This window comes from Rhinopithecus bieti, unplaced genomic scaffold (assembly GCF_001698545.2).
Source record: "Rhinopithecus bieti isolate Rb0 unplaced genomic scaffold, ASM169854v2 scaffold_65, whole genome shotgun sequence".
NCBI classification, from domain to species: domain Eukaryota; kingdom Metazoa; phylum Chordata; class Mammalia; order Primates; family Cercopithecidae; genus Rhinopithecus; species Rhinopithecus bieti.
The window spans coordinates 3,682,229-3,705,307 of record NW_016803344.1 but is presented as its reverse complement, the minus strand read 5'-3'; the positions used below and the strand labels follow the sequence as shown (position 1 = coordinate 3,705,307).

Here is a 23,079-nt window from a genome sequence, read left to right as displayed (position 1 = left end):
CCCTCTGGCTTAGGAGAGAAAGAGGATAGTCGTTACGGACTCTCTTAAATCCACTGCCTTCCATCTATTCATGTGTGTGATTCCTTCTGCCTTGGTCTCCCCAGCAATCTCAATGATTGAGGTTATTTTCTGGAGATTTTTATTTTTATTTGTTGTTTCAAGGGGAAAATGTCAACAAAACCTTCAAGCTTAAGAATAAGTATCACCCTTCCTTGAAGGCAGGGAAATCTGCCAGTATGTCCATGGCAGCACTTTACAGTGGTCCACAGCAGCCACCTCCAAGGCAGGACCCACATAACATCCTAGTCTGTCACCCCAAGCTCAGCACAGAATGTATCCATAAACAGGGGTCATGGGTACTGGAGAGGCAGCTGCTTCCAGGCATCTCTTGTCAATGATCTTAGACCCTGATCTCAGCCTTTGCCCATGGTCTTCTACTGCCTTTTGGTTTTAGTTGGTTGGAAGCCCACTTAGTAACAACTCATTTAAAGGACAGTCTCCCCAGGTAGAAGTGCTGCAGGCTGTGCCCACCTCTCTCAGATCAGATGAAAGCCACACTGCAGGGCCTCTGGCACAGGCTGTGCAGGGGGGCAGGAACCTGGCCTGTGCCCATCCCACTGCCATCTCACCACACGCAGCAAACTCACCTGCTGTCTCGCAAAAGTCCTTCAGGAGAAACAAAATCAGTTTAGTTAGCAAAAAACTGATCCATACACGGAGGCTGGGAGTGCCATTGCAACTGTTTTAGAAAACAGTTATAATTAGTGATGGCTTTGAACTCATTGACTCTTCCTGTTTTCCATTTCTATTTGGCAAAAAAGTAACATATATGTTTAAAAAAAAAAAAAAGTGTGTTTGATATATACCACATACCTGGGATGGTGTTATCCAGGATAAAAGCCACACAGCCCCCTACAAACATAGCAGTTGTGAGAAGGACGTTCAAGACTTGATCGATTCCTGTTATCCCTAGAAAGAGAACATAGCCATAGAGGTCAGTGCCATGGCAGCGGTGAGCCTGCCCTTGACTTGGGAAGGGGCAATGGTGTGGGAAGAACTCCGCCAATCAAAGCAGTAAAGGAAAGTGTAAATTTCTTAGTTGTGCACGTGTAGATGAATTTTTGCTGGTAATGTTTTAAACTACGATGAACACTTTCAACAATAATCCAAAGGTATCTCCATAAGAAGAATTCCCAACAGTGGTGCATAGAAGGTGAATCTAAGAGTGGCGTTTACCCTACAACGAACTATGAAGCCACAGGGGTGTAGTCGGTGGATTAAAAAAATTCAAAATAAAAAGAAAATGGTAGTCATAAGGCTGAGAAAAAAATTACAAAGTGAATAATAAGACGACAAAAATATTTCTGGTACGTACAATCATACAAGACTTTTCAGTATCCTGGGTTACCAATTAGTGCTTAGCTGCTTTTAATCAGGAGCAGCTGGATTTATAAAGATGTCCTCCCATGAATATGATTTTCTTTTTTCTTATTTTTTTTTTTGAGATGGAGTCTCACTCTGTTGCCCAGGCTGGAGTGCAGTGGCGCAGTCTCGGCTCACTGCAAGCTCCGCCTCCCGGGTTCATGCCATTCTCCTGCCTCAGCCTCCCGAGTAGCTGGGATTACAGGCGCCCGCCACCATGCCCGGCTAATTGTTTTGTATTTTAGTAGAGACGGGGTTTCACCATGTTAGCCAGGAAGGTCTCGATCTCCTGACCTCGTGATCTGCCCGCCTCGGCCTCCCAAAGTGCTGGGATTACAGGCATGAGCCACCGTGCCTGACCCTGAGTATGACATATTAAATGTAAAAAGCAGCAAGAATCTCGTTTATCTACACAGTTTCCATACTGAAGACAGAATGATCCTCAGCAGAAAATCATAGGCACTGGTGAGGATGTGGAGAAACAGGAACCCTCGTACATGACTAATGGGAGAGTAAAATGGTGCGGCCGCCATGAAAACGTTTGGCGGTTCCTCAAAAGGTTAAAAATAGAATTACTACATAACCCAACAATTATTCCACTCTTAGGTATATACCCAGGAGAAATGAAAACAAATACTCAAATATGGCCCACATTGATTGTGAATTACGTGTTTGTGAAATTGCCTATACACTAAAATTTATTTGTAAACCCAAAATGAATACCCTTGGTGCCTTCATGGGTATACAGAGCCGTGAAAAATCTGAGCCATGCCACACACATTCCTGGCTGATGACAAACAAGGTGATGCTCTGCCTTGTTCTGGCCTCATCCCGTAAATAAGAGTCCTTTTTGCGGACTATGTAGTGCCATGTCTGTCATACTGTGTGCTTTCCGTTGGTGATCTCACTGTTTAAAATGTCCACCAAGTGGTGTGAAGTGCTCCCTGATGTTCCTACACATTAGGTGGCTGTGGTGTATGTTAGAGAAGATCCATCCAGACAGGAGCTGTGGCATTGCTGGCTGTGTTTCCCCAGCAATGGTTCAATATTTGCTAATACTGCCTGTGGCAACTCTATGGAACATAACTTCATGAATAATGAGAACTGACTGTACTTGCATATCAATATTCACAAGAGCCAAAGGCCAGAAACAACCCAAATGTCCATCAGTGGGTGAATGGATAAACAAACTATGGTATATACACACGGTAGAATATTATCTAGTCATAAAAAAGGAATGAGGCCAGGCACAGCGGCTCACGCCTGTAATCCCAACACTTTGGGAGGCCGAGGCAGGTGGATCACTTGAGGTCAGGAGCTCAAGACTAGCCTGGCCAACATGGTGAAACCCCGTCTCCACTAAAAATACAAAAATTGGCTGGGTGTGGTGGTGGGTGCCTACTATCCCAGCTACTTGGGAGGCTGAGGCATGAGAATCGCTTGAACCCAGGAGGTGGAGGTTGCAGTGAGCTGAGATCACACCCAGGCCTGCATTCCAGCCTGAGCAACAAAGTGAGACTCCATCTCAAAAAAAGGAATGAAGTACTGCTACATGCTACATGGATGAATCTTGAAAACATGCTAAGTGAAGGAAGCCAGACACAAAAAGCCACATATTATGACTATACCTAGAACACACTGTGAATCCATAGAAACAGAAAGCATACTGGTGGCTGCCAGGGGATGGGAGCAGGGGGTTATGGGGATTTACTGCTTAATGAGTTCGAGGTTTTATTTTGGGGTGATGAAATGTTTTGGAAACTGGACAGAGGTGATGGCTGCACAACACTGTACTAGATGCCACTGAACTGCTTAAAGTGGTTAATTTTGTTATGTGAATTTCACCCACAAACAATATCTGTATAAACAAACGCTCAATTCTGCACTGGCTAAGATATTACCAGTAGCAATGGCTGTGTCTTGAGATGGTTCCTCCTTTCTACATTCTTCATGACATTGCAGTATTAAAACAAAAGGAGGAGTTAAAAAGGTTAATCTTGAATGCACAAGCCAAGTGATTTTGCTCTGAGGATTTAATAGGATGGATATAAAATTGTAGAATAACATGTTCAAAGTCTATGAAGTTGAGTTTCAAAAAAAAAATCTTAATGGAGCATTAGTCTATTAAAATAGACTAATGAAATCAAAAGGATTTAGAGAGAGGCGTTCTCTCAATGGAGAGGGTCCCACTGAAAAAGAGACATCAGAATCCATGACTGTCACGTGTACACGCCAGTGGGAAGCCCACAGGGCTTCCAGATAACTGCTGAAAAGTGAGATTCAAGAGAGATCCACAGACGCATCTGCACCACAGTTCCTGGAGGCCCAAAGTCCTCTCCAATGGGCAAAGAGCCGCGTGTGGACTGGTGGCTGTGGTTCCAGCTCCCACTCCAAGATGTAAAGCCCATTTCCTTACCTGTGACCAGCGGGTTCTGTCTTAGGTAACTTGGAAGGACGAGCCCAAAGAAGATCGAAAATCCAAGCACAAAGAGGTTCCGGGAAGAATTTAAATCAATGAACTGCAGGTTAGAGAGGCCAACAGCTGTGATCATTCCTGGAGAAAAACAAACCAGACCACAAGCTCTAGCACCACTGCAGCACGGATAGCTCACTGCTCAGGGCAGGTGAGGGCAGGCTCCCTGGGGCCCCTTCTCTGTCCAGCAAAAACCAATGAGACCAGTGCAGGGACAGGAAGGGGGATGTGTGGGGTCAGACTGTGGCCACCCCAGGCTCTGAGCAAAATGACCCTCAGCCTAAGCACTATTTAGGCTTATATAGGAGCATAAACACCACATGGCATTTTGTTTGTCAAACAGAAAACTAAGGACATTGGTTCCCTCTCTACACACACATTATGATTAAACAAGGAGACCTACCCAAATATCTGGTGCATGTCTCTGGTTATTACAGCGAAATGGCGCAGAGATCAAATCCAGAGTCCCACTGTAAAAATGGTCAGTTTTAAGTGGCCCATTCAGAGGGATGGTATTTGAGTTAAACTGGCCAGAAATACTAAAGAGATTAAATTTAATCTAAATGTTCGTAGCACAATTACATCTTATTGTTGGTTCCATCTTTAATATAAATTTAACTCAGAGAGTGATAAAATTTTTCATTTTTTGAAGGCATATCCTTTGTATTTTAAAACAGAAATTTATCATTACCTTCTTACTGAAGGGAGTCAGCAAAACACCATGATCCCTATTAAAATTTGGAAAAGTAAAGGAAAAAGCCAGAGAGGGGAGTCTTACCAAAGAGCGTGCAGAACAGGGCTCCCAGCACAGGATCTGGAAGGGACGCAAAGAGGGCACTGAACTTCCCAATCATGCCCAGGGCAAGCATGAGGGCTGCTCCACACTGTATCACGCGGCGGCTGCCGACCTGCAGGACACATGGGAGACCGGGAAACAGGGACTGATCTCCATGCAAAATCACCATGAGTTACTAAAGAACACAGACCAGAGATACCCATGGCCTGGCTCGCTACCTTCCCCTCCTCCTCAGCCCACTCTTCTCACCTCCACTATGGGGACCCTGAGGGTCGCCCTCTGCATCTCCACGCCTTGGTGACACTCCCTGCACTCAAGCCCCCGGGCTCTACTGCCCTGGCACAGTCATGGGTTGGGATGGCCCTCTGTGTCTCAAATGCAAAGGCTACAGTTTTCCCTGCCTATCCCCTGGGTTCCCGGCACCACACGTCACCAAGGCGACTTTCCCTGCTTCAGCCTCAATGCCAACTTCCCCACACCGGAAATCAGACCAAACCCCCAGACATGTCTGGAACCTCCTCTCCTCATGGCGCCCTTCCTGTGAGAGGTGGAAAAGAGAAGGGGCTACAGGTGAGGACATCTGGAGCCTGACTGCGGGCTCTTCTCCCAGCCCGCGTTTAACTGTATGGTCGGGCAGACCCATATCCTCTAGAGTCTCAGGATCTTCGTCTCAGTCATGCACAAGCCTCGTGATTTTGTTTTGAGGATTAAACAGGACCTGCATAAAACTGCCTGAATGGTAGCTGGCATGCAATGAGCCACCTGAGAGCCGCCCACATGGGCTTGCTGCCTCTGGCCTTTCCTGCACCCACTCCATGCTGCCACAGGGTGACCTTTTTAACACATGGAATTGGGGAGGTTGGTCCCCTGCTTGCATCCTCTGGTACTCACGAAATAAAGACCACTTCTGAGGCTCTTTCCAAGCAAGCCAGGCAGGCCTTGGCCTGTCTACCTGGACACCCTTCCCTGTGGCTCCCTCCTAGCCAGATCCCAGAGATATCCTTTTAAACATCACCCAAATGCTCCTCTGAAAAGCATCCTGACTCCAGGACTATTCTCCCATTACAGGCTCCCACAGCACCACGTAGGGCGTATCTGCTACTCCTGCTCTCTGCCTCCCAGCAGCTTCTGTCTAGCCTGCTGTCACCCGGACAGTGGGAGGTGGCGCTGGCATCGGGCTCAAGAATCCTGCACTGTGGGCCCCTACTCTGTGCTGCCTCTTCCAGGAAAACACCCTGAGGATGTAAAACTGGGTAAAGGAGATTCTAGAGTGTTTGGGGGAGTGTCCACAAGGATTTATGTATGACCCCAGTGAGGAGAAGGGGGTTGCTTACATTTTAATTAAATAAAATAAGACGAAATTTTAAATGCAATTCCTCACGCACACTGGCCACATCTAAAGTGCCCACCAGACACACGTGGCTGGTGCAGCTGTGTGTGACATGGTGACCACTGTGCAGAACTCTCAAAGGACCAGGGTCAGCCGGTTAAGCCGATCAGAGCCTGATCTGAGGCTGTGCACATGAGAGACAGCCGCCCAGCTGGACTCAGTCACTGTCCCATTATCCCTAGCGTGTGACTCCCCACACCACGGAAGGCAGGGAAGCAATGGAAAAGATCACTCAAACTGACAAATCAAGCAGAAGTGACTCGTGCTTGCCTGTTACTATGTAATAAGGAAGGCTTTCATTTACTAACGGCCCCATCTTCAGCAAACATTTTTGAGGAACTATGTAATTATTTGATCAAGCTTGTGACTTATTAGACTGGGGCAGGTGAATGCAAAGATGAGTAAGTCACAAGCTTGATCAAATAATCTCACTGCTGTGCTGTTCCTGCTGTTGGGGGAGCCCAGCAGCAGGGAAGAGAACATCTGAAGAGTAGGGGAGGGTTGTTGGAGATGGTCCTGAGGAGTGAGTACGAGCTTGCTAGTGGAAGACCATCCAGGCAGAGGAAACAGCCTATGCAAAGACTCCCAGCAGGGCCAGGCAGGCCCGTTAGGTATGAGGGGCCAAACTGGCCCCAGGGATACCTGAAACTAAATCTGACACGAAAGTGACACCTGGAAGACTGATCTGCCTTTGATGCTGTCAAAAATATATGCAGCAACTAAGCCATTCTTCTGTTTAGTGAATATTGGCCAAGTACCTATTACGTTTTATTCTAACTACCAGAGATAGAGCCCTAAAATCCCAGCCCTCCCGGTGCTTCCCCAGGACCTTTGTGTCCCCTCTCACAGGGTCCATTCCCTGGAATCTCCTTGGCACCTCCCTCCTGAACTGTGGCTCTGCCTCTAGGACCTTGGAAAAATAGATCCTGGGTTTCTGGTCTTCAACAGTGATGCAAAATGCAACAAGGAGAAATGACCTTCCTCTGGACACCACCAAAGAGATGACAGTCAGCGAGATACTACTTGCTCTGTTCCTAGAAATAACCTAAGGGCTACATAGCGATAACGAAAATTAATAATGATGGACTTTGCTTGTCCAGGTAGGGAGGCCCTCAGGTACCATCATTCCTTCATGCAATATAGATATTTATGAAGCACCCACTCTGCCAGGCTACTGTTCTAGGCACTTGGGATACATCAGCTCATTAAAAAGTGTTGGCAAGGTAACTTGTCAGAGTAAGCTAGCACCCTTCAAATTTTAATAAAAAGAATGATTTCCCAAACTACCTTGGTGGTCACATTATATGATGATGTGTTTTAAAGGGATGCAGAAAGAGGAGGCTTGTTAAACCGTCTTCCCCTAAGAGTGTCTTCATCTACAACAATTTTACTCCCACAGTTGCCCCTAGGGATCCCTGAATTAGTTTCAGGACCGCCACTCTCCCCACCTCAGATACCAACAACCACAGATGCTCAACTCCCTGACATAAAATGGTGTAGTATTTGCATGTAGCCTACATACATCCTCCCATATACTTTATTTTTTCATTTTTTATTTTTTTGAGTCAGAGTTTCACTCTGTCACCCAGGGTGGAGTGCAATGGCACGATCTCAGCTCACTGCAACCTCTGCCTCCTGGGTTCAAGTGATTCTCCTGCCTCAGCTTCCCAAGTGGCTGGGATAACAGGCACCAGGCGCCATGCCTGGCTAATTTTTGTGTTTTTAGTGGAGACAGGGGTTCAATATGTTGGCCAGGCTGGTCTCGAACTCCTGACCTCAGGTGATCTGCCCACCTTGGTCTCCCAAAGTGCTGGGATTACAGGTGTGAGCCACCATACCCAGCCAACATCCTCCCATATACTTTAAATCATCTTGACATTACTTACAATCCTTAATACAATGTAATTGTTCTGTAAATCGTTGTCAGACTGCATTGTTCAGAGAATAATGACAAAAAAAGAGTCTGTACATGCTCACGCAGAACAGTACAGAAACAAACAATATTAGTTCAGAAACAATATTTTTGAATTGAAGTTGGTAGAACCACAGATACAGAGGGTTGGCTATCTTATTTGGGATTAGTTATATGCCTGCAAGCTCATAGCAGCAAACTGGCTAAGAGTGGCATGGCTTAGGCCCCATTCTGTGCTCATGAGATCATTCCCTCATCTCCCTGTGCTCAGCACTGGCTTCTCACCATGGGCAGCAATAGGACTCCCAGGATGACGCTGGAGGAAGTGCCTCTCAGACAGCCTTTCCTCGCATCCCCCATACCAGGAGCAACAGGCAGATGGGGCCATTGGCACACCTGAGGCTGAGCTCTGGCAGGGTCCTGCCAACTTGGGGAAACCAACAAACAAACCGGGCATGTGCGTGCATGCCTGGCGGCTCCCTGTCACCTGGATTTGCAATCAAGATTAATCAAACTTAGTATCTGATTCTCTTTATCTGATTATAGAATCTTACATGGCAAGGGAGAGTTCTTTAGAAATCCACTCCCTCCTCCCAGTTTGACAGAGGTCAACCAGTTCTAGAAGGTTTCTGGGTTCACCCCAAGTCCTCGGTGAGGGAGACCTGTGAGACGGAGGCCATCGAGGACAGTGAACCAATTTTCATGGTCTTAGTTTCACAACATACAATGGCCAATGGTGGGTCATCTCTTAATTTAAAACTAGTGACACCTCCCAGTTGGGATCCCGTTTCTCCTTTGCCCAGCCCCCCATGGTCTATTCTCATCACTGCAGTCAAAGCCATCCTTAAAAAAAATAAAAAAAAATAAAAAAAATCAGACCAAGCTGCTCCCTGCAGCACCCCCTTCCACTCAGGCAGTCTGTGACTGCCTACCTACCTGCCTGCCTGTGTAACCTGGTCCTCAATTACCTGGCAGACCCCACCTGCTCTGACTCCCTGACCCGCACTGGCCTCCTTGCTGACCTTCTACTCCCAGGATAGGGCTCTGCCCCGGCCATACCCCGGTCTGGAAGGCTCTTCCCCAGGTTATCTGCAGGGCTCCCTCCCTCCACCCTTCAGGTCTGTGTTCAGGTCACCTGATCACCCTATTTAACACCTAATCCCTCTCTCCCCAAGCTTCCTGTCCCATGTTTCCCCCAGTGCTTGTCACTGGCTGACATACTGCATCATTTATGGACTTAGTATGCTGACTGTTGGTTGTCTGTCTTCCCTTGCTAGGACGTAAACTCCACTTTTTAATTCACTGATGTATCCCAAGTGCCTCGAACAGTGGCCTGGCAGAGTCGGTGCTTTATAAATATCTACATTGCATGATGGAGTGACAGCACGGAGTGCCTCCCTACCTGGACCAGCAAGAGAAGAGAGACTTCCAAACAGGCATTATAAACACTTAAAAAAAAAAAGGAGATGGAGAGAAATAATTTTTTAGAATCAGAGGCCCACTCATTTGGAACTTGCAGTGGCCAGACCAATCAATGAAATGGATGAATGTTTAGAAGCCCAATCATTTAATTAGAAAAATCTGTGTACCTTTGTAATTCCCAAAACTCCAATGTTGGGACTGGATGAAGTAGAGCCATTCCCGGTACCAAATATGCCATCAAGAACACAGGAGAGGCCCTCCACGAAAATTCCCCTAAAATGTAAAGAAATGGAGGAAAGAAAAACATTCATTCAATGGGATAATGCATTCATTCTGAAATAGCCTCTACACATCTGCAATCCAAAAATATGGTCCAGAGCCTGCAGCTTCCACATCTCCTGGGAGGGGGATTAAAAATACAATCTCAAACCCCACCCCAGACCTGCTGAAGCAGAAAAGAATCTTCATTTTTTTTTTTTTTTTAGAGTATCTCTGTCACCTAGGCTAGAATGCAGTGACGCAACCTCGGCTCACTACAACCTCCACCTCCTGGGTTCAAGAGATTCTCCTGCCTCCCAAGTAGCTGGGATTACAGGTTTGCACCGCCACGCCTGGCTAATTTTTGTATTTTTAGTAGAGACGGGGTTTCACCATGTTGGCCAGGCTGGTCTGGAATTCCTGACCTCAGGGTGATCCGCCTGCCTCAGCCTCCCAAAGTGTTGGGATTACAGGCGTGAGCCACCGCGCCCGGCCAGAATCTGCATTTTGACAGAACCCCCAAAGCTCATTCCATTTTGAGAAGTATCCCTCTAAATCACATGTTAGATTTGAGTGTTTTTAAAATCACTGCAAATGAAAGCAAAGGATTTTAGCCAGAAAATAAAGCCATTAAGACAAACATGGGCCGTCCATGGAAATAAAACATTGATGTGATCCTTTACTGTTAAAATCCAGTCTCATCAGGAAGTAAATGTTTCATAATTTCACAAGTACTGAGTCTTTTAAACACAATGATATACAGGTATTTAATCATATGCAGCAGCTCCACTAGAGAAAGATGTGGACATCAGGACTGAAAACCCTCTAACAGAGCCAAGGCCCAGTCCATTGATCTCATCACACACAGTCCCTTCTGGGGTGGCAGAGCTGGCTGGAGAACAGAAGGGGATTTGGGCAGTTTTCTTTTCTCTGCAGACTCCTCAGAGGCAATTATCTAACAACTTTCAAAAGCTAAAGAACAAATGTTTTGGGATCATAAACCTCACAGTTCATAAACCCTAGATCCCATGGATTTCATTCATTTCTGCTATCCCTGTCCCTATTTATATAAACTGTAACCAAGCAGAGATTACACAGTGCTTACCCCTGGGGACAGTTGGACTGTAGCTAATTGACAGACCTGGAGCAGTTACTACTGCCTGCTGCTAAGGTTTCCACTACACAGGAGAGAAAATGATACCTTTTGCTTTCTGTCTGTCTGATTGTGGCAGCCAAGATAGGGTGGGGAAACACAGGGAAAAAAACAGGTAATTTTTGCAACGTAGAAATAGCGCTGTATAGCCAAGTATGGGGGTGCACACCTGCAGTCTCAGCTACTCAGGGTGCTGAGCGGGGAGGATTGCTTGAGCCCAGGAGTTCGAGCATGTGGTGCATTATGACTGTGCCTGTGAATAGCCACTGCACTGCAGCCTGGGCAATACAGTGAGACCCTGGGTATTTTTAAATTAAAACAAAAGAAACAAAAAAATTTTAAAACCTGTGAACAGTGAAGAGCTTGTTTTGCTCGGAAGAAAATTTCAGTTTGTGTGGAAAAAAAAAAAAAGAACAGTTGGAAAAGCAAGATAACAGAAAATCAAAGTAGCACTTGCTCTCTCTCTCTCTCTCTCTGTGTATATATATATTATATACACATAGAGCTACATTGATTTTACCTATCTGTCTCTCCAAATGTCACACACACACACAAAGCAAAGAACAAGTATGGTGCTTGGCGTGTGGTTTTTGAATTTAAGGCTTACAGTGGTTTCGCAGAGAGTGTGTTATTTGATGTCACTGCAATTAAGGAAGGGTAGGAATTCTGTTCCACGTCATGGACGAGGAAGATGAAAGTGAACAAAGGCAATGATGTGTCAAACAGTCATGAGAGTCCTGCTGCTCGGCTGGGCTGTGCTGAAACTCTCGGTTTTGTCTTCAAGGTAATCTGAACCTAACAACAAAGAAACAAGGTGCTGGGACCAATCAGGAACTCGTCTTCTCAGGAACATACCTGTTTATTGCGTGGATGGGGGGTGGTGGGGCACAGGACAGCCGTGCACAGGCGTAGTAGTCACCAATAGACTCGATGATGCTGGCGACCACCGCGCTGAGCATGCCGATGACACCAGCCGCAGACACGGTGGGCAGTCCCCACTGAACTGTGGGAGGAAAACAACCATGAATGCTCCTAGAGAAGCAGGCCAAAGTGACCAGGACCGTTAACCAAAGTCATTCTGAACGCTGCAAGACTCTACAAGATCCACTCGGATTCTGGAGCTCATGGAAACAGTTCATTTTAAAATCTTAAACACCAGAGGCCTGGGACAGTTGCTAAGTCAGATGAAGGTGGCCATAACGAAGACTGATTCACACTGTGTCTTTAATTAAAAGAAGACATCGTGACCGGGCGCGGTGGCTCATGCCTGTAATCCCAGCACTTTGGGAGGCCAAGGCAGGTAGATCACGAGGTCAGGAGTTCGAGACCAGCCTGGCCGACATGGTGAAACCCCATCTCTACTAAAAATACAAAAATTAGCCAGGTGAGGTGGCACATGCCTGTAATCCCAACTATTCGGGAGGCTGAGGTGGAGAATCACTTGAACCCAGGAAGCACAGGTTGCAGTGAGCCCACATTGCGCCACTGCACTCCAGCCTGGGTGATAGAGCAAGACTCCTTCTCAAAAAACAAACAAACAAACAAAAAAAACCAGGAAGAAGAACGCTGGGCTGGAAGAGGCTGTAACTTCTCTTTCCTGCTTCCAAGACACACTCGGCATCTACTAAATAACAACTGAAAGTGGCCTGCCGTGCTGGGAAATTTGCATGAGAGATTTATAACCCTGCTGTACAGAGCAGGGTACAAAGCAGCAGTGGCCTTCCCCAGGGGAGGGCATCAAGTGAAAAAGCAGTGAGAAATCACCAGCTAAATTTAAATCCCAACAGTAAAACATCCATAATGTATGGATAGTCCTTCTCTACTATAATACCAGAACCTTATTTTTAAATGATAAACCATGTTATGGGAAATTAAATAGTTTCATTTCAGAAAGCAAAGTGAGGTATTTACTTAATCCCTCATTAGATACGTTTTTCTTTACAAGTATATTTATTTGGACTTGAAAGCCATAGATCTTATTTAATAAAAATAGCATGGGTCTCTTTCAGTGTGAGAATGAATAGATTCCTTTGATAAAGGAGTAGCCCTTCTTTACTTGAAGCATTAGTTAAAATACACCCACTGAGGAGAAAGCACAGTGGAAAAAGAATGATGGCTAAAACATGGTCTCTCACGCAGGAGCCAACAACGTAGCTGGGGGCACAGGACACTCCAAAAGATCCGGGGAGAGGGCCATGGCTCAACTTCAAAGTGGATGCAAGCCGAGCTGGGTCACAAGGAGCACCAGTGAGGAGGTCAGGAAAAGGCAAAGTGAGGCCCTGGCCAGGGAAGGATCTGAGGAGGAGGTGGAATGGAGGTACCCCTCCAGGGATAGGGAGGGTCTGGGGGGTGGGGTTTGAAAGAAGGCGTTCTGGTGGACGCAAAGCTCTCATGCAGAGCATGGGACAGGAGGCAAGTTCGGGAAGGGTTCCAAAAGCCATCTAAGCCCCCTCAGGGGTTTGGCCTGTGTTGTAGGTAGCCTAGAGCAACCACTGGATTGGGAAGAGAAAGGATACAAAACTCAGACGTGCAGAATAAGCCTGGAGTGCAGTTAAGGGCAGAACTGCTCCTGCCTCGAGCTGGTTCACTCTGTGGGAGCAGCCAGGGGATGCAGAGGTGGCCCTTGGTCAGGGGTACAAAGTACACAGGTTGATGGATGAGGCTCAACACACCCTATGCCACCAGCAAGAGGCCTGCTCAACATATCAGCTCCAGGTTAATTTGGAATGGATTTTCCTTGTTCAGAGGCCTTCGTCACCAAGCAACATTTTGCTTTTTCTAAATTATCTTTTATACTGTTATCATGTTATTGTTGTAGCATTCTGGTTTCAGTTTAGTGTCTTGATTTTGAGGGGGGATTCTTATTTTGATCCTTTTTCCTTTGGATCTATATCTATATATATATTTTTTTTCTTAAAGACGCTGTTGACTTCCAGCCTTCTATCTTGAATCTGTTATTTCATATCTCCTTTTACCAAGAAACTTCCCTTTAGTTTGTTACTTGACAGCATGGCTTCTCAACCTCAGCACTGTTGACATTTTGCTCCAGGTATCTGTATTACATTAACAATGAGTCCAGATTATGCCTAGTGTACTAAACACTGAAAAGTACGGCTCAGGTATTCGAAAGCCTCTCTCCAGATTGAGACAAAGCACTGGAGAGCACTACATATGTACACAGTAGTACGACTATATCCCTGGGGGCTTTCTAGCTAGTGGAGCTCTGGTACCACACCAGCCCTCGGCAGGCCAGGAGCTCTACGTGCTTGCTCATGGCCAGCACAACCTCAGCTGCTCTGTCTACTAAGTTTCACCTTCCCATGCAGGGCCCCATGGGTCCTAGTGAACTCCCTCTGGCCCCAGCACCTGTACAGCTGCCTTTTCTGGACAGCCCAGCTTGTGCTCCCACTGGCACCCACCTTGGGAGTTGCCCACACAAGCAGAAGACCACTGTGTATGTGCTGTGGGTGGTTCTACCTACCCGCCACCCCCGCCTCCCCCCACTCCTTGCCCTGACTGCCTCATCAACTAATTGTAATTTCATTTTATCTCAGACTACAGGTATGTTTATGAACCATGCACATTCTTTCTTGGAGAAAGAACAGGTCTGTATAAGTGCATACTTAGACCATACAATCTGATGAGAAAGTTATTTTAGAAAGATAAAACTTTTGTTTTTGTTTTTGAGACAGTCTTGCTCTGTCTCCCAAGCTAAATGAAGTGCAGTGGTGCGATCTCGACTCACTGCAACCTCCACCTCCCAGATTCAAGCAATTCTCCCGCCTCAGCCTCCCAAGTAGCTGGAATTACGGGCACCTGCCATCATGCCTGGCTAATTTTTCTATTTTTGTAGAGACGGGATTTCACCATGTTGGCCAGGCTGGTCTTGAACTCCTGACCTCAGGTGATCCTCCTGCCTCGGCCTCCCAAAGTGCTGGTGTTACAGGCATGAGCCACCGTGCCCCGCCTGAAATACGAAACTTTTTAAAGCTTTCCTAATTGTATTAAGAACAAAAAGAACAGCCAACACTCATCATTCAACATGCTCAGAGCAGTCATCTTTAACCCAACCTTAAAATTCTTGGCTTCTCTCTTTTTCTCCTTGCCATTATAAAAAACGAAAGTAAGATGGTTAAACAGGGAAAGATGTGAGCTGAACCTGACTAAGCTCAGGCCCCAATTCTAATAAAAACCCAAACGCTGGGACTAGAGACTTCACAATGGAACCAAGCGGGTAACAACCACTGGGATCACCTAGACGGGGCTAGCCACCAGTCCAGGTGACACCCCAGCTAGGGAATGCATTCACACCCCCAAGAGTTACACAACACTCAAATTAAGATGCAGTTTTTGGCCACTAGTGACTATCAACTTACCTCTACAGCTGTGGCCAAATTTAAAAGATTATGGCTGCCCATTAAGAGATTATATAAATTCCATCATGCTTGAGCAGGTTGCTTGCTAATCCCCAGGTTGTTCCCACTCACGTCTTTCCACTTTGGCAGCTCTGGGACCAAGCAGCTCTATACTTGCCTATCTAAACAGCTGCCCCCAAATCCTGGCCACCAGAGCCTCAACCTGGCAAGAGACACCTTGTCCCAGATTTCATCCTAGCAGATCCAAAAGAGACAGCTAGCTAATCTGAGAAGGGAGCCAGTCAGTCTCTGTGTGTTGGCTTCTGCTCTCTGGGGACAGGGCCTCCCTTACTTGCTGTCTAATCCTCTCCTGACCAGAATGGCAAGACCCTCAGGAGACATTCTGGGACAAAGAAGGCTGTTCTGCCAACTTCCAACCCCTCTCGTTTGGGCCCTCCTGGGCTCCTGACCCCTCTGGCCATCAGAATACTTACATGGATATGGAACCTTAAACCACGGGGCTACCAGAAGCACACCCTGCCTGGCATCCGTGCGAGCGTAGAAGCCATACTTTGTGCTGTCGGGAGGGAAGACGTCTGTCACCGTGAAGATGAAGCAGAGCAGCCAGGATACCAGGATGGCCAGGATGATCTGGAGTGGTCAAGGGGAAGCTCTGTCAGGCCAGCAAGGCTCACAGGTGTTGGCAAAAAACACCCCTTCCCATGGTCTGAACATCACACCCCAGAGCCCACCACAGTCAGCACTTTGCAGATGTATTCTTCCTTGAATGGAATCTCATTGAGAGAGCAGTTTCATTCAGGTGAATTTATCTTGCCCCTTCCAAAGTCTGGCTAGTAAAACAAGAATGGACATCGTGCCTGCAGAGGCCACGTGGAGTCAAATCTCACTCAGTCCGAAGGACAGTGTCCCTGTCCTTTGGCACTGCTAAAAGGATGTGCTCCCATTTCACAATCAGAACCTTTAAGTCTGTGATGATTTGAGTGGTCGTTAGTACCCTGATATCACTGCACAGACATGATCCCCCAAGGGGGGCCCACTTAAAACCCTCCCTTCCCTTAATCATCTTACATATTATCCAAAGGCAAAATATCAGCGGGGAAGAAGGCAGCTACTCACGGGGAACATTTTGAACAGCTGTAACTTGTACGCAGTCCATCCTTTCTTGGATTTATAAATCGGGAGAGGAAATTTAACATTTCTGGCATATTGAGAAAACAGTAATACTAGGAATATTGTCCTGAGGAGAGAAAGAAAACAAACTAGGTCAAAGGCTGTTATGTCTCTGTTGCAAAATAACACTCGAAGCTTCTATGGCAAAATTGACATAGTGTTCAATTCATTTACCTAGAAAGCTGCTAGTCCTCTGAACTACTATTTGAGAAACAGTACATCTATTGGGATGTACATCTTTTGAAACACTACCTTGGGGAAGATGTTACAACTAACTTGCCTAGCATTTCTTGATACTGAAATGAAATTCTGAGGTAAATGCCTTAGGACAGCTTTTCCTAACTAGAATAAGAGAACTCAAAGAATGGACACATTGATGGGAAAAGCTTACACTATGTAAGGGGAAAGGATGCCAGATACAACATAAACTGTAAGATTCTAACTACGAATTAACTACAAAGCAAACCAAGAAACTACTGCATGTACACACAAACAGGTAAGAAGGACATGATCCAAAATTCTCCTAGGGATTCGCTTTGAGTAGTTACATGATTTGCAACTAGTTTTCCCACTTTTCTGTATTTTCCAATTTACTTACAGCACGCATAAATTACTTTTAAAAGAGCAAAAAGTAAAGCTTCACTGTTTAAGAAAACTAGATACAGTAGAATTCAGTATTAACAACATTCCTGAGAGGCTTTTGTGTGCCAGACACTACACTAATGTCTTCCTGTGCATCATCTCAACCTTATGGTGTGGCTTCTATGATCGTCTCCTTTTCACAGAGACAAAGCCAGAGGTCAAGATCACACGGCTAGGGCTGCAGCATTGGGGGGCCAGGAATCTAGCTCTGTGGCTTGAACTGAACTCTTTCCTTTTGGCACCCTGGTCACAGGGCAAGGAGGGTGGGCTGCGAGAAGTCCCTCTCCTTGAGCCTCAAGGTCCTGACTGAACTGCACTAAGTGCTATGGGAGGCAGTGACAGGCGCCGACTCCTCCACAGCAGGACCACGGCACTTCCTGACACACCAGTCCGTGACATCGGTCTGGTGTCCCATGGAGCTGGCAGGTGTGGGACCACTCCCATTGCCCAGGTGGATTTACTCATCACCAAAACAAAACTGGTGCCCAACAATGCGTCTAAGCCTCCATGTGGTCTCGTTCCTTCACTTAAGACCTGAGGTAGTGCTGGCAGGAAGAGTAGGTTCTCAGTCAAAGCTAAGCTTAATTGTTCCTGGGCACAGTTCCAATTGCTGAGATGGCATCATTAGCTCCATCGACAGCCGGTCAAGTGTGACTCCACTGTCACATTCCTAATGAGGTATGGATGGCATCCCGGCTGGAGAACAGGCGTGTGTTGCTCCACGGGTCTCCCCGCCTACTCAGGCACTTCAGTGAACTGGTGATCCATCGGGGGTCTCCGCCAGTACCAGTTCAAGGTTGAAAACGCACACAGTGCCCACGTTATTTCAACTCCTCCAGGATAGTGAAGTTTAACAAAAAACAATATGGTAACAGGGGATACTAAAACTGGAATATTTTAAACTTAGACCTACATATAATTTTCATGTTGGGAAAAAAAATGCTACCTATTTGTTTCAGAGTGAATATTAGGAGATCCAAAGATGCCCCAAGTCTGCTATTTTCATCATTATTATTTCAGGCAACACACCTGCACATTTAAGAGGAGACTGAGACCACATAGAATTTGAGGAGGGACACTCAGATCTCAGGCCCAAATCGGCAACTCAAATTTAGAAAGCAGATTAGGCAGCAGATGAACATGACTATTCTTTCTGCTCTAAAACCTGTCTACTTCAAGTTTATTTTTAGTCTCAAATACACCTGGGGGCGGGCACCCTGTGACAGAGAGGCAGCGGCTTAGAGATGCAGACCTGCCCATGTTCACACATCTTAACTGAGCAAAGGGATGAAGCGTTTCAGCCTCAGCTCTCAGGATGGGCTGCTGTCTACTCCACTGGGTGCTTTTCACCTTGTGTTTACCTTTGCTAACTTTTACTTTAAAATGTTATGCAAGTAATGCACACTAAATTGTAGAAAAAATTTAAAAGACAGGTAAGCAGAAAGAAAAAAATAAAACCCTGAAGATCATCCATAATCCCCCTTGAGTGATAAAACCATGTAATATTGTTTTCTATCTGTTTTGAATGGCTTTCATTCCCTGGATATTTGCTGGGTGTTGGAGGAAGACACATTGTCATCTTCCTTGTCCCCAGACATGAACAGGTTATTATCTAAGGCAAACTGGCATCAAGTTTTACGCAGCTTCCTGACCTGCCTCACCTATTTGCTTTTCCACCTATCAGACAGAGATTTGCATTAGCACCTTAGTGACTGCTTTAGTATTCTGTTTTATGGACATACCACAGCTTGTTTAACAATTCCCATACTGTATGACATCAGAAGCAACATAAACAGCTTTAATTGAAAAACTGTATCATCATTGCTTCTAATACTCAGTCTTTACACAGTGAGGTATCTATTTCAACCAATTTTTTTTTGTAGCAAAAATTTAAGCTACATGCATGAGCATCAATTGAGAAATGGTTGAATAAATTATAGACTATATTATTAAACACTGTGCAGACTTAGAAAGAAAGAGATCAATGTAAACATGCTGTCTAGGAGAAGTAAACCCAACAAATTACTGGGGTAAAAGCAAATAAAATTATGTTGAAGCGGTATATATGCTAGTTTGTGCTTATTTGCATAAAATATAAAATATGTAAGGATAAAACAAACTTTTTTGTTAGTTAACAATCATGAGATTTTTTGAGACTTTTTTTGAGACATGGGTAGGAGGTGACTATTATTTTACTTTAGATTTCTGTGCTCAATCACTGTTAAATTTCAAATACCTAGAATGTAACTGAATTGAAAGGGGATGAAGAACAGTGGGCTATAGATAAAAGTATACTGTTTTGGAGTGCCTGGGATTGACACATGGGGGTTCATTAAACTATTGTCTTCACTTCTGGATAGGTTTGAAATTTTCCATAAGAAAAGTCAATTTAAAAAACAGTTTTAAAATGTAAGTCCTACCAAGGACATATGCACTGTGCCAGAAAGAGCAGTCGCTGACTGGCTGCACTAATCTCCCCTGAGACTCTGTCTCTAAACTCCATCTGTATTGGAGTGACTTAGTTTGTACCATTCACTCACTCTCAATTCCAACAGAATCATGTAGGTAATACACATTTTAATAAATTGGGAGCATAAACCTTTTTCACACATTAATGAGCTAGGTGTAGTTCCTTTTTTGCTAAATGGTTACTCCTATCACACTCTTCATCCATTACTCCACTGGGATTCTCTCACTTTTTTTTTTTTTTTTTTGAGACGGAGTCTCACTCTGTCCACTAGGCTGGAGTGCAGTGGCCGGATCTCAGCTCACTGCACGCTCTGCCTCCCGGGTTCATGCCATTCTCCTGCCTCAGCCTCCTGAATAGCTGGGACTACAGGCGCCCGCCACCTCCCCCGGCTAGTTTTTTATATTTTTTAGTAGAGACGGGGTTTCACCGTGTTAGCCAGGATGGTCTCAATCTCCTGACATCGTGATCCGCCCGTCTCGGCCTCCCAAAGTGCTGAGATTACAGGTTTGAGTCACTGTGCCCAGCCTCTCTCACTTTTAACCAGTAGAACTCTTTACGAGTTAGGGACGTTAGCCTTTCTTGTGACATTTTTATGAGTATTTTCCCAGCTTTTTTCGAGACAGAGTCTCATTCTGTCGCCCAGGCTGGAGTGCAGTGGCGCAATCTCAGCTCACTGCAACCTTCACCTCCTGGGTTCAAGCACAATCTCAGCTCACTGTAACCTCCACCTCCTGGATTCAAGTGATTCATATGCCTCAGCATCCTGAGTAGCTGAGATTACAATTACAGGCGCCTGCCACTACACCTGGCTCATTTTGTATTTTCAGTGGAGACGGAGTTTCACCACGTTGGCCAGGCTGGTTGAGAACTCCTGAGCTCAAGTGATCTGCCCACCTCAGCCTCCCAAAGTGCTGGGAATACAGGTGTGAGCCACCATACCAGATTTGTTTTTAATTCAGTGCTTTTTGATATTTTAAATGTGTCAGTAGCAAAATCTATCTTTCTCTCTCTTTTCAATATCTGCTTTAAGAAAGATCTTCCCTCCCTTAGGATTAAACACTTATTTAGGTTTTCTTCTAGCACTTTTATGATTATTTTATATATTTAAGTCTTTAGTTCAACTGAAATATAATTTGATATAAATTAGGAGTCTAACTTTTCCCAAAATAGTTAGTTTTCCTACACAATTTGTCCACTCCCTACTGGTTTCAAATATGACTGTCATCTATACTAAATACTTATTTTTCTTTGATTCTGTTCTTCTTACTCTGCTCTACCAATGTCTATCCCTGTCCCAGGACCACCATATTATTTATGAAGCTGTGGAATGTATTTAATTCCTCTACAGGCAAGTCACCATCCCCTCTCCTCTCTGATCTTTTTGGTATGGATTCACATTATTTTACTTTCTTGTTTTATACACTGACTAGCACATCTAGAATAACTTTAAATGATACCAGTGATAATAAACAAGCTTATTTAAGTTCCTGATTTGAATATTTCATCATTCAAGTATGAGGCATTTTTATCTTATGCATAAAGATCCTTCTATACAGCCAGGTGTGGTGGCTCACACCTGTAATCCCAGCACTTTGGGAGGCTGAGGTGGGTGGATCACCTGAGGTCAGGAGTTTGAGACCACCCTGTCTCTACTAAAAATACAAAAAATTAGCTGGGAGCGGTGGCAGATGTCTATAATCCCAGTGACTTGGGAGGCTGAGGCAGGAGCATTGCTGGAACCCGGGAGGTGGAGGCTGCGGTAAGCCGAGATTGCCCTATTGCACTCCAGCCTGGGCAACAAGAGTGAAACTCTGTCTCAAAAAAAAAAAAAAAAAAAAAAAATTCCTTCTGTTCTCACATTGCTAAGTTTGCAGCAAGGACGTAGGTTGAATTTTACAAATAAAATTTGGGGAGGGGACTATTACCATAGTTTTTATCAATAAGAGCTTATTAATAAAATCTACCCTGCTGTAGTCCCAGGTACTCTTGGGAGGCTGACGAATAAGAATCGCCTGAACTCAGGAGTCAGAGGCTGCAGTGAACTGAGATCGTGCCACTGCACTCCAGCCTGGGTGATGAAGTGAGACCCTGTCTCAAAATTTAAAAAAATAAAATAAAACCTACCATGCAGCCATGATCGATTTCAATACACTTTAATATTTGACCATCTGTGAATTCTTTTTTTTTTTTTTTTTGAGACGGAGTCTCGCTCTGTCGCCCAGGCTGGAGTGCAGTGGCCGGATCTCAGCTCACTGCAAGTTACACCTCCTGGGTTCACGCCATTCTCCTGCCTCAGCCTCCCAAGTGGCTGGGATTACAGGCGCCCGCCACCTCGCCTGGCTAGTTTTTTGTATTTTTTTAGTAGAGACGGGGTTTCACCGTGTTCGCCAGGATGGTCTCGATCTCCTGACCTCGTGATCCGCCCGTCTCGGTCTCCCAAAGTGCTGGGATTACAGACTTGAGCCACCGCGCCCGGCCTGTGAATTCCTGAAATGATACATTACGCCCTGTTCTTTCATTGTGTTATCTGTAGCAGCATCTTCCCAAACATGCTCTAAGGAATAGTCTACCAAGATATGCTTATAGATGTGTGGCATTTAAAAAACAAATTAAGGGTGGACAGGGCTGGATACTAAGGCCCTTTTCTGAAGGTGAATAGAGTCTTTTGCACATTTGCATTTTTAAAGATTGGAAGGAGCCTTACAGTAGAGAATGATGCTGAACTTGAGCATGCTACCTGAAGACATTTGAACTCAGGGCTCGTTGCTTAGAATGTGCCACAATACATCCATCAGCTCAGATCTGTTTGTTTTTAACACAACCACAGGAAAGAAAATGATGGTCCTTGGCTCTCCTTTTGTATTAGTTCAGTCAGAATTTGCTGCTAAGATTGGCTGGGGAGTTTCCCTCCTTTCACAGAGCTCTGGAACAGTTTAAACAGTGCATATATTCTCTCCTCCTTGAAGACGGAAAGAACTCATTGTCTAACCATCTGGACCCAGGGTTTCTTTTAAGAATCAGAGTCCTTCAACAACTATCTTGGTTGCTCTTGTGGTCATGGGTTTACAGGGCTTCCTGAGCCTTCCTTCGTTAGTTCACAACCTGCTCACTGAGCGCCAGCTCAGCCACGGGAGGGGCAGGTGCCGGGGATGCCGAGGTGACCTGCCCAGCACATAGGCCCGGCCCTCACAGAGCTGACAGCCCAAGGACACAGAAGAGCTCTTAGAAACTGAAAAAACAGGCCGGGCGCGGTGGCTCAAGCCTGTAATCCTAGCACTTTGGGAGGCCGAGACGGGCGGATCACGAGGTCAGGAGATCGAGACCATCCTGGCTAACATGGTGAAACCTCGTCTCTACTAAAATACAAAAAACTAGCCAGGCGACCTGGCGGGCGCCTGTAGTCCCAGCTACTCGGGAGGCTGAGGCAGGAGAATGGCATAAACCCAGGAGGCGGAGCTTGCCATGAGCTAAGATCCGGCCACTGCACTCCAGCCTGGGCGGCAGAGCGAGACTCCGTCTCAAAAAAAAAGAAACTGAAAAAACACCAGAGTGTAAATGACAGTCTTGGCAGAAGGAATAAGAGATAAAGCAAAAG

General features: G+C 45.6%; 1 protein-coding gene across 7 annotated transcripts in view; it reads right to left on the bottom strand.

Annotated features, from left to right (window-relative positions):
• The window catches only part of SLC23A2 (solute carrier family 23 member 2), a 133,066-nt gene that overhangs the window by 5,994 nt on the left and 103,993 nt on the right, over positions 1-23,079 (bottom strand). For all 7 annotated transcript variants that reach the window (XM_017877979.1, XM_017877962.1, XM_017878011.1 and 4 more), the window contains 7 exons: positions 16,319-16,439; positions 15,676-15,832; positions 11,682-11,829; positions 9,583-9,688; positions 4,674-4,803; positions 3,839-3,976; positions 874-969 (listed from right to left, as the gene is read on the bottom strand). In XM_017877979.1, the coding sequence (XP_017733468.1) occupies positions 874-969; positions 3,839-3,976; positions 4,674-4,803; positions 9,583-9,688; positions 11,682-11,829; positions 15,676-15,832; positions 16,319-16,439 (896 nt within the window). The remainder of the gene's footprint in view (positions 1-873; positions 970-3,838; positions 3,977-4,673; positions 4,804-9,582; positions 9,689-11,681; positions 11,830-15,675; positions 15,833-16,318; positions 16,440-23,079) is intronic.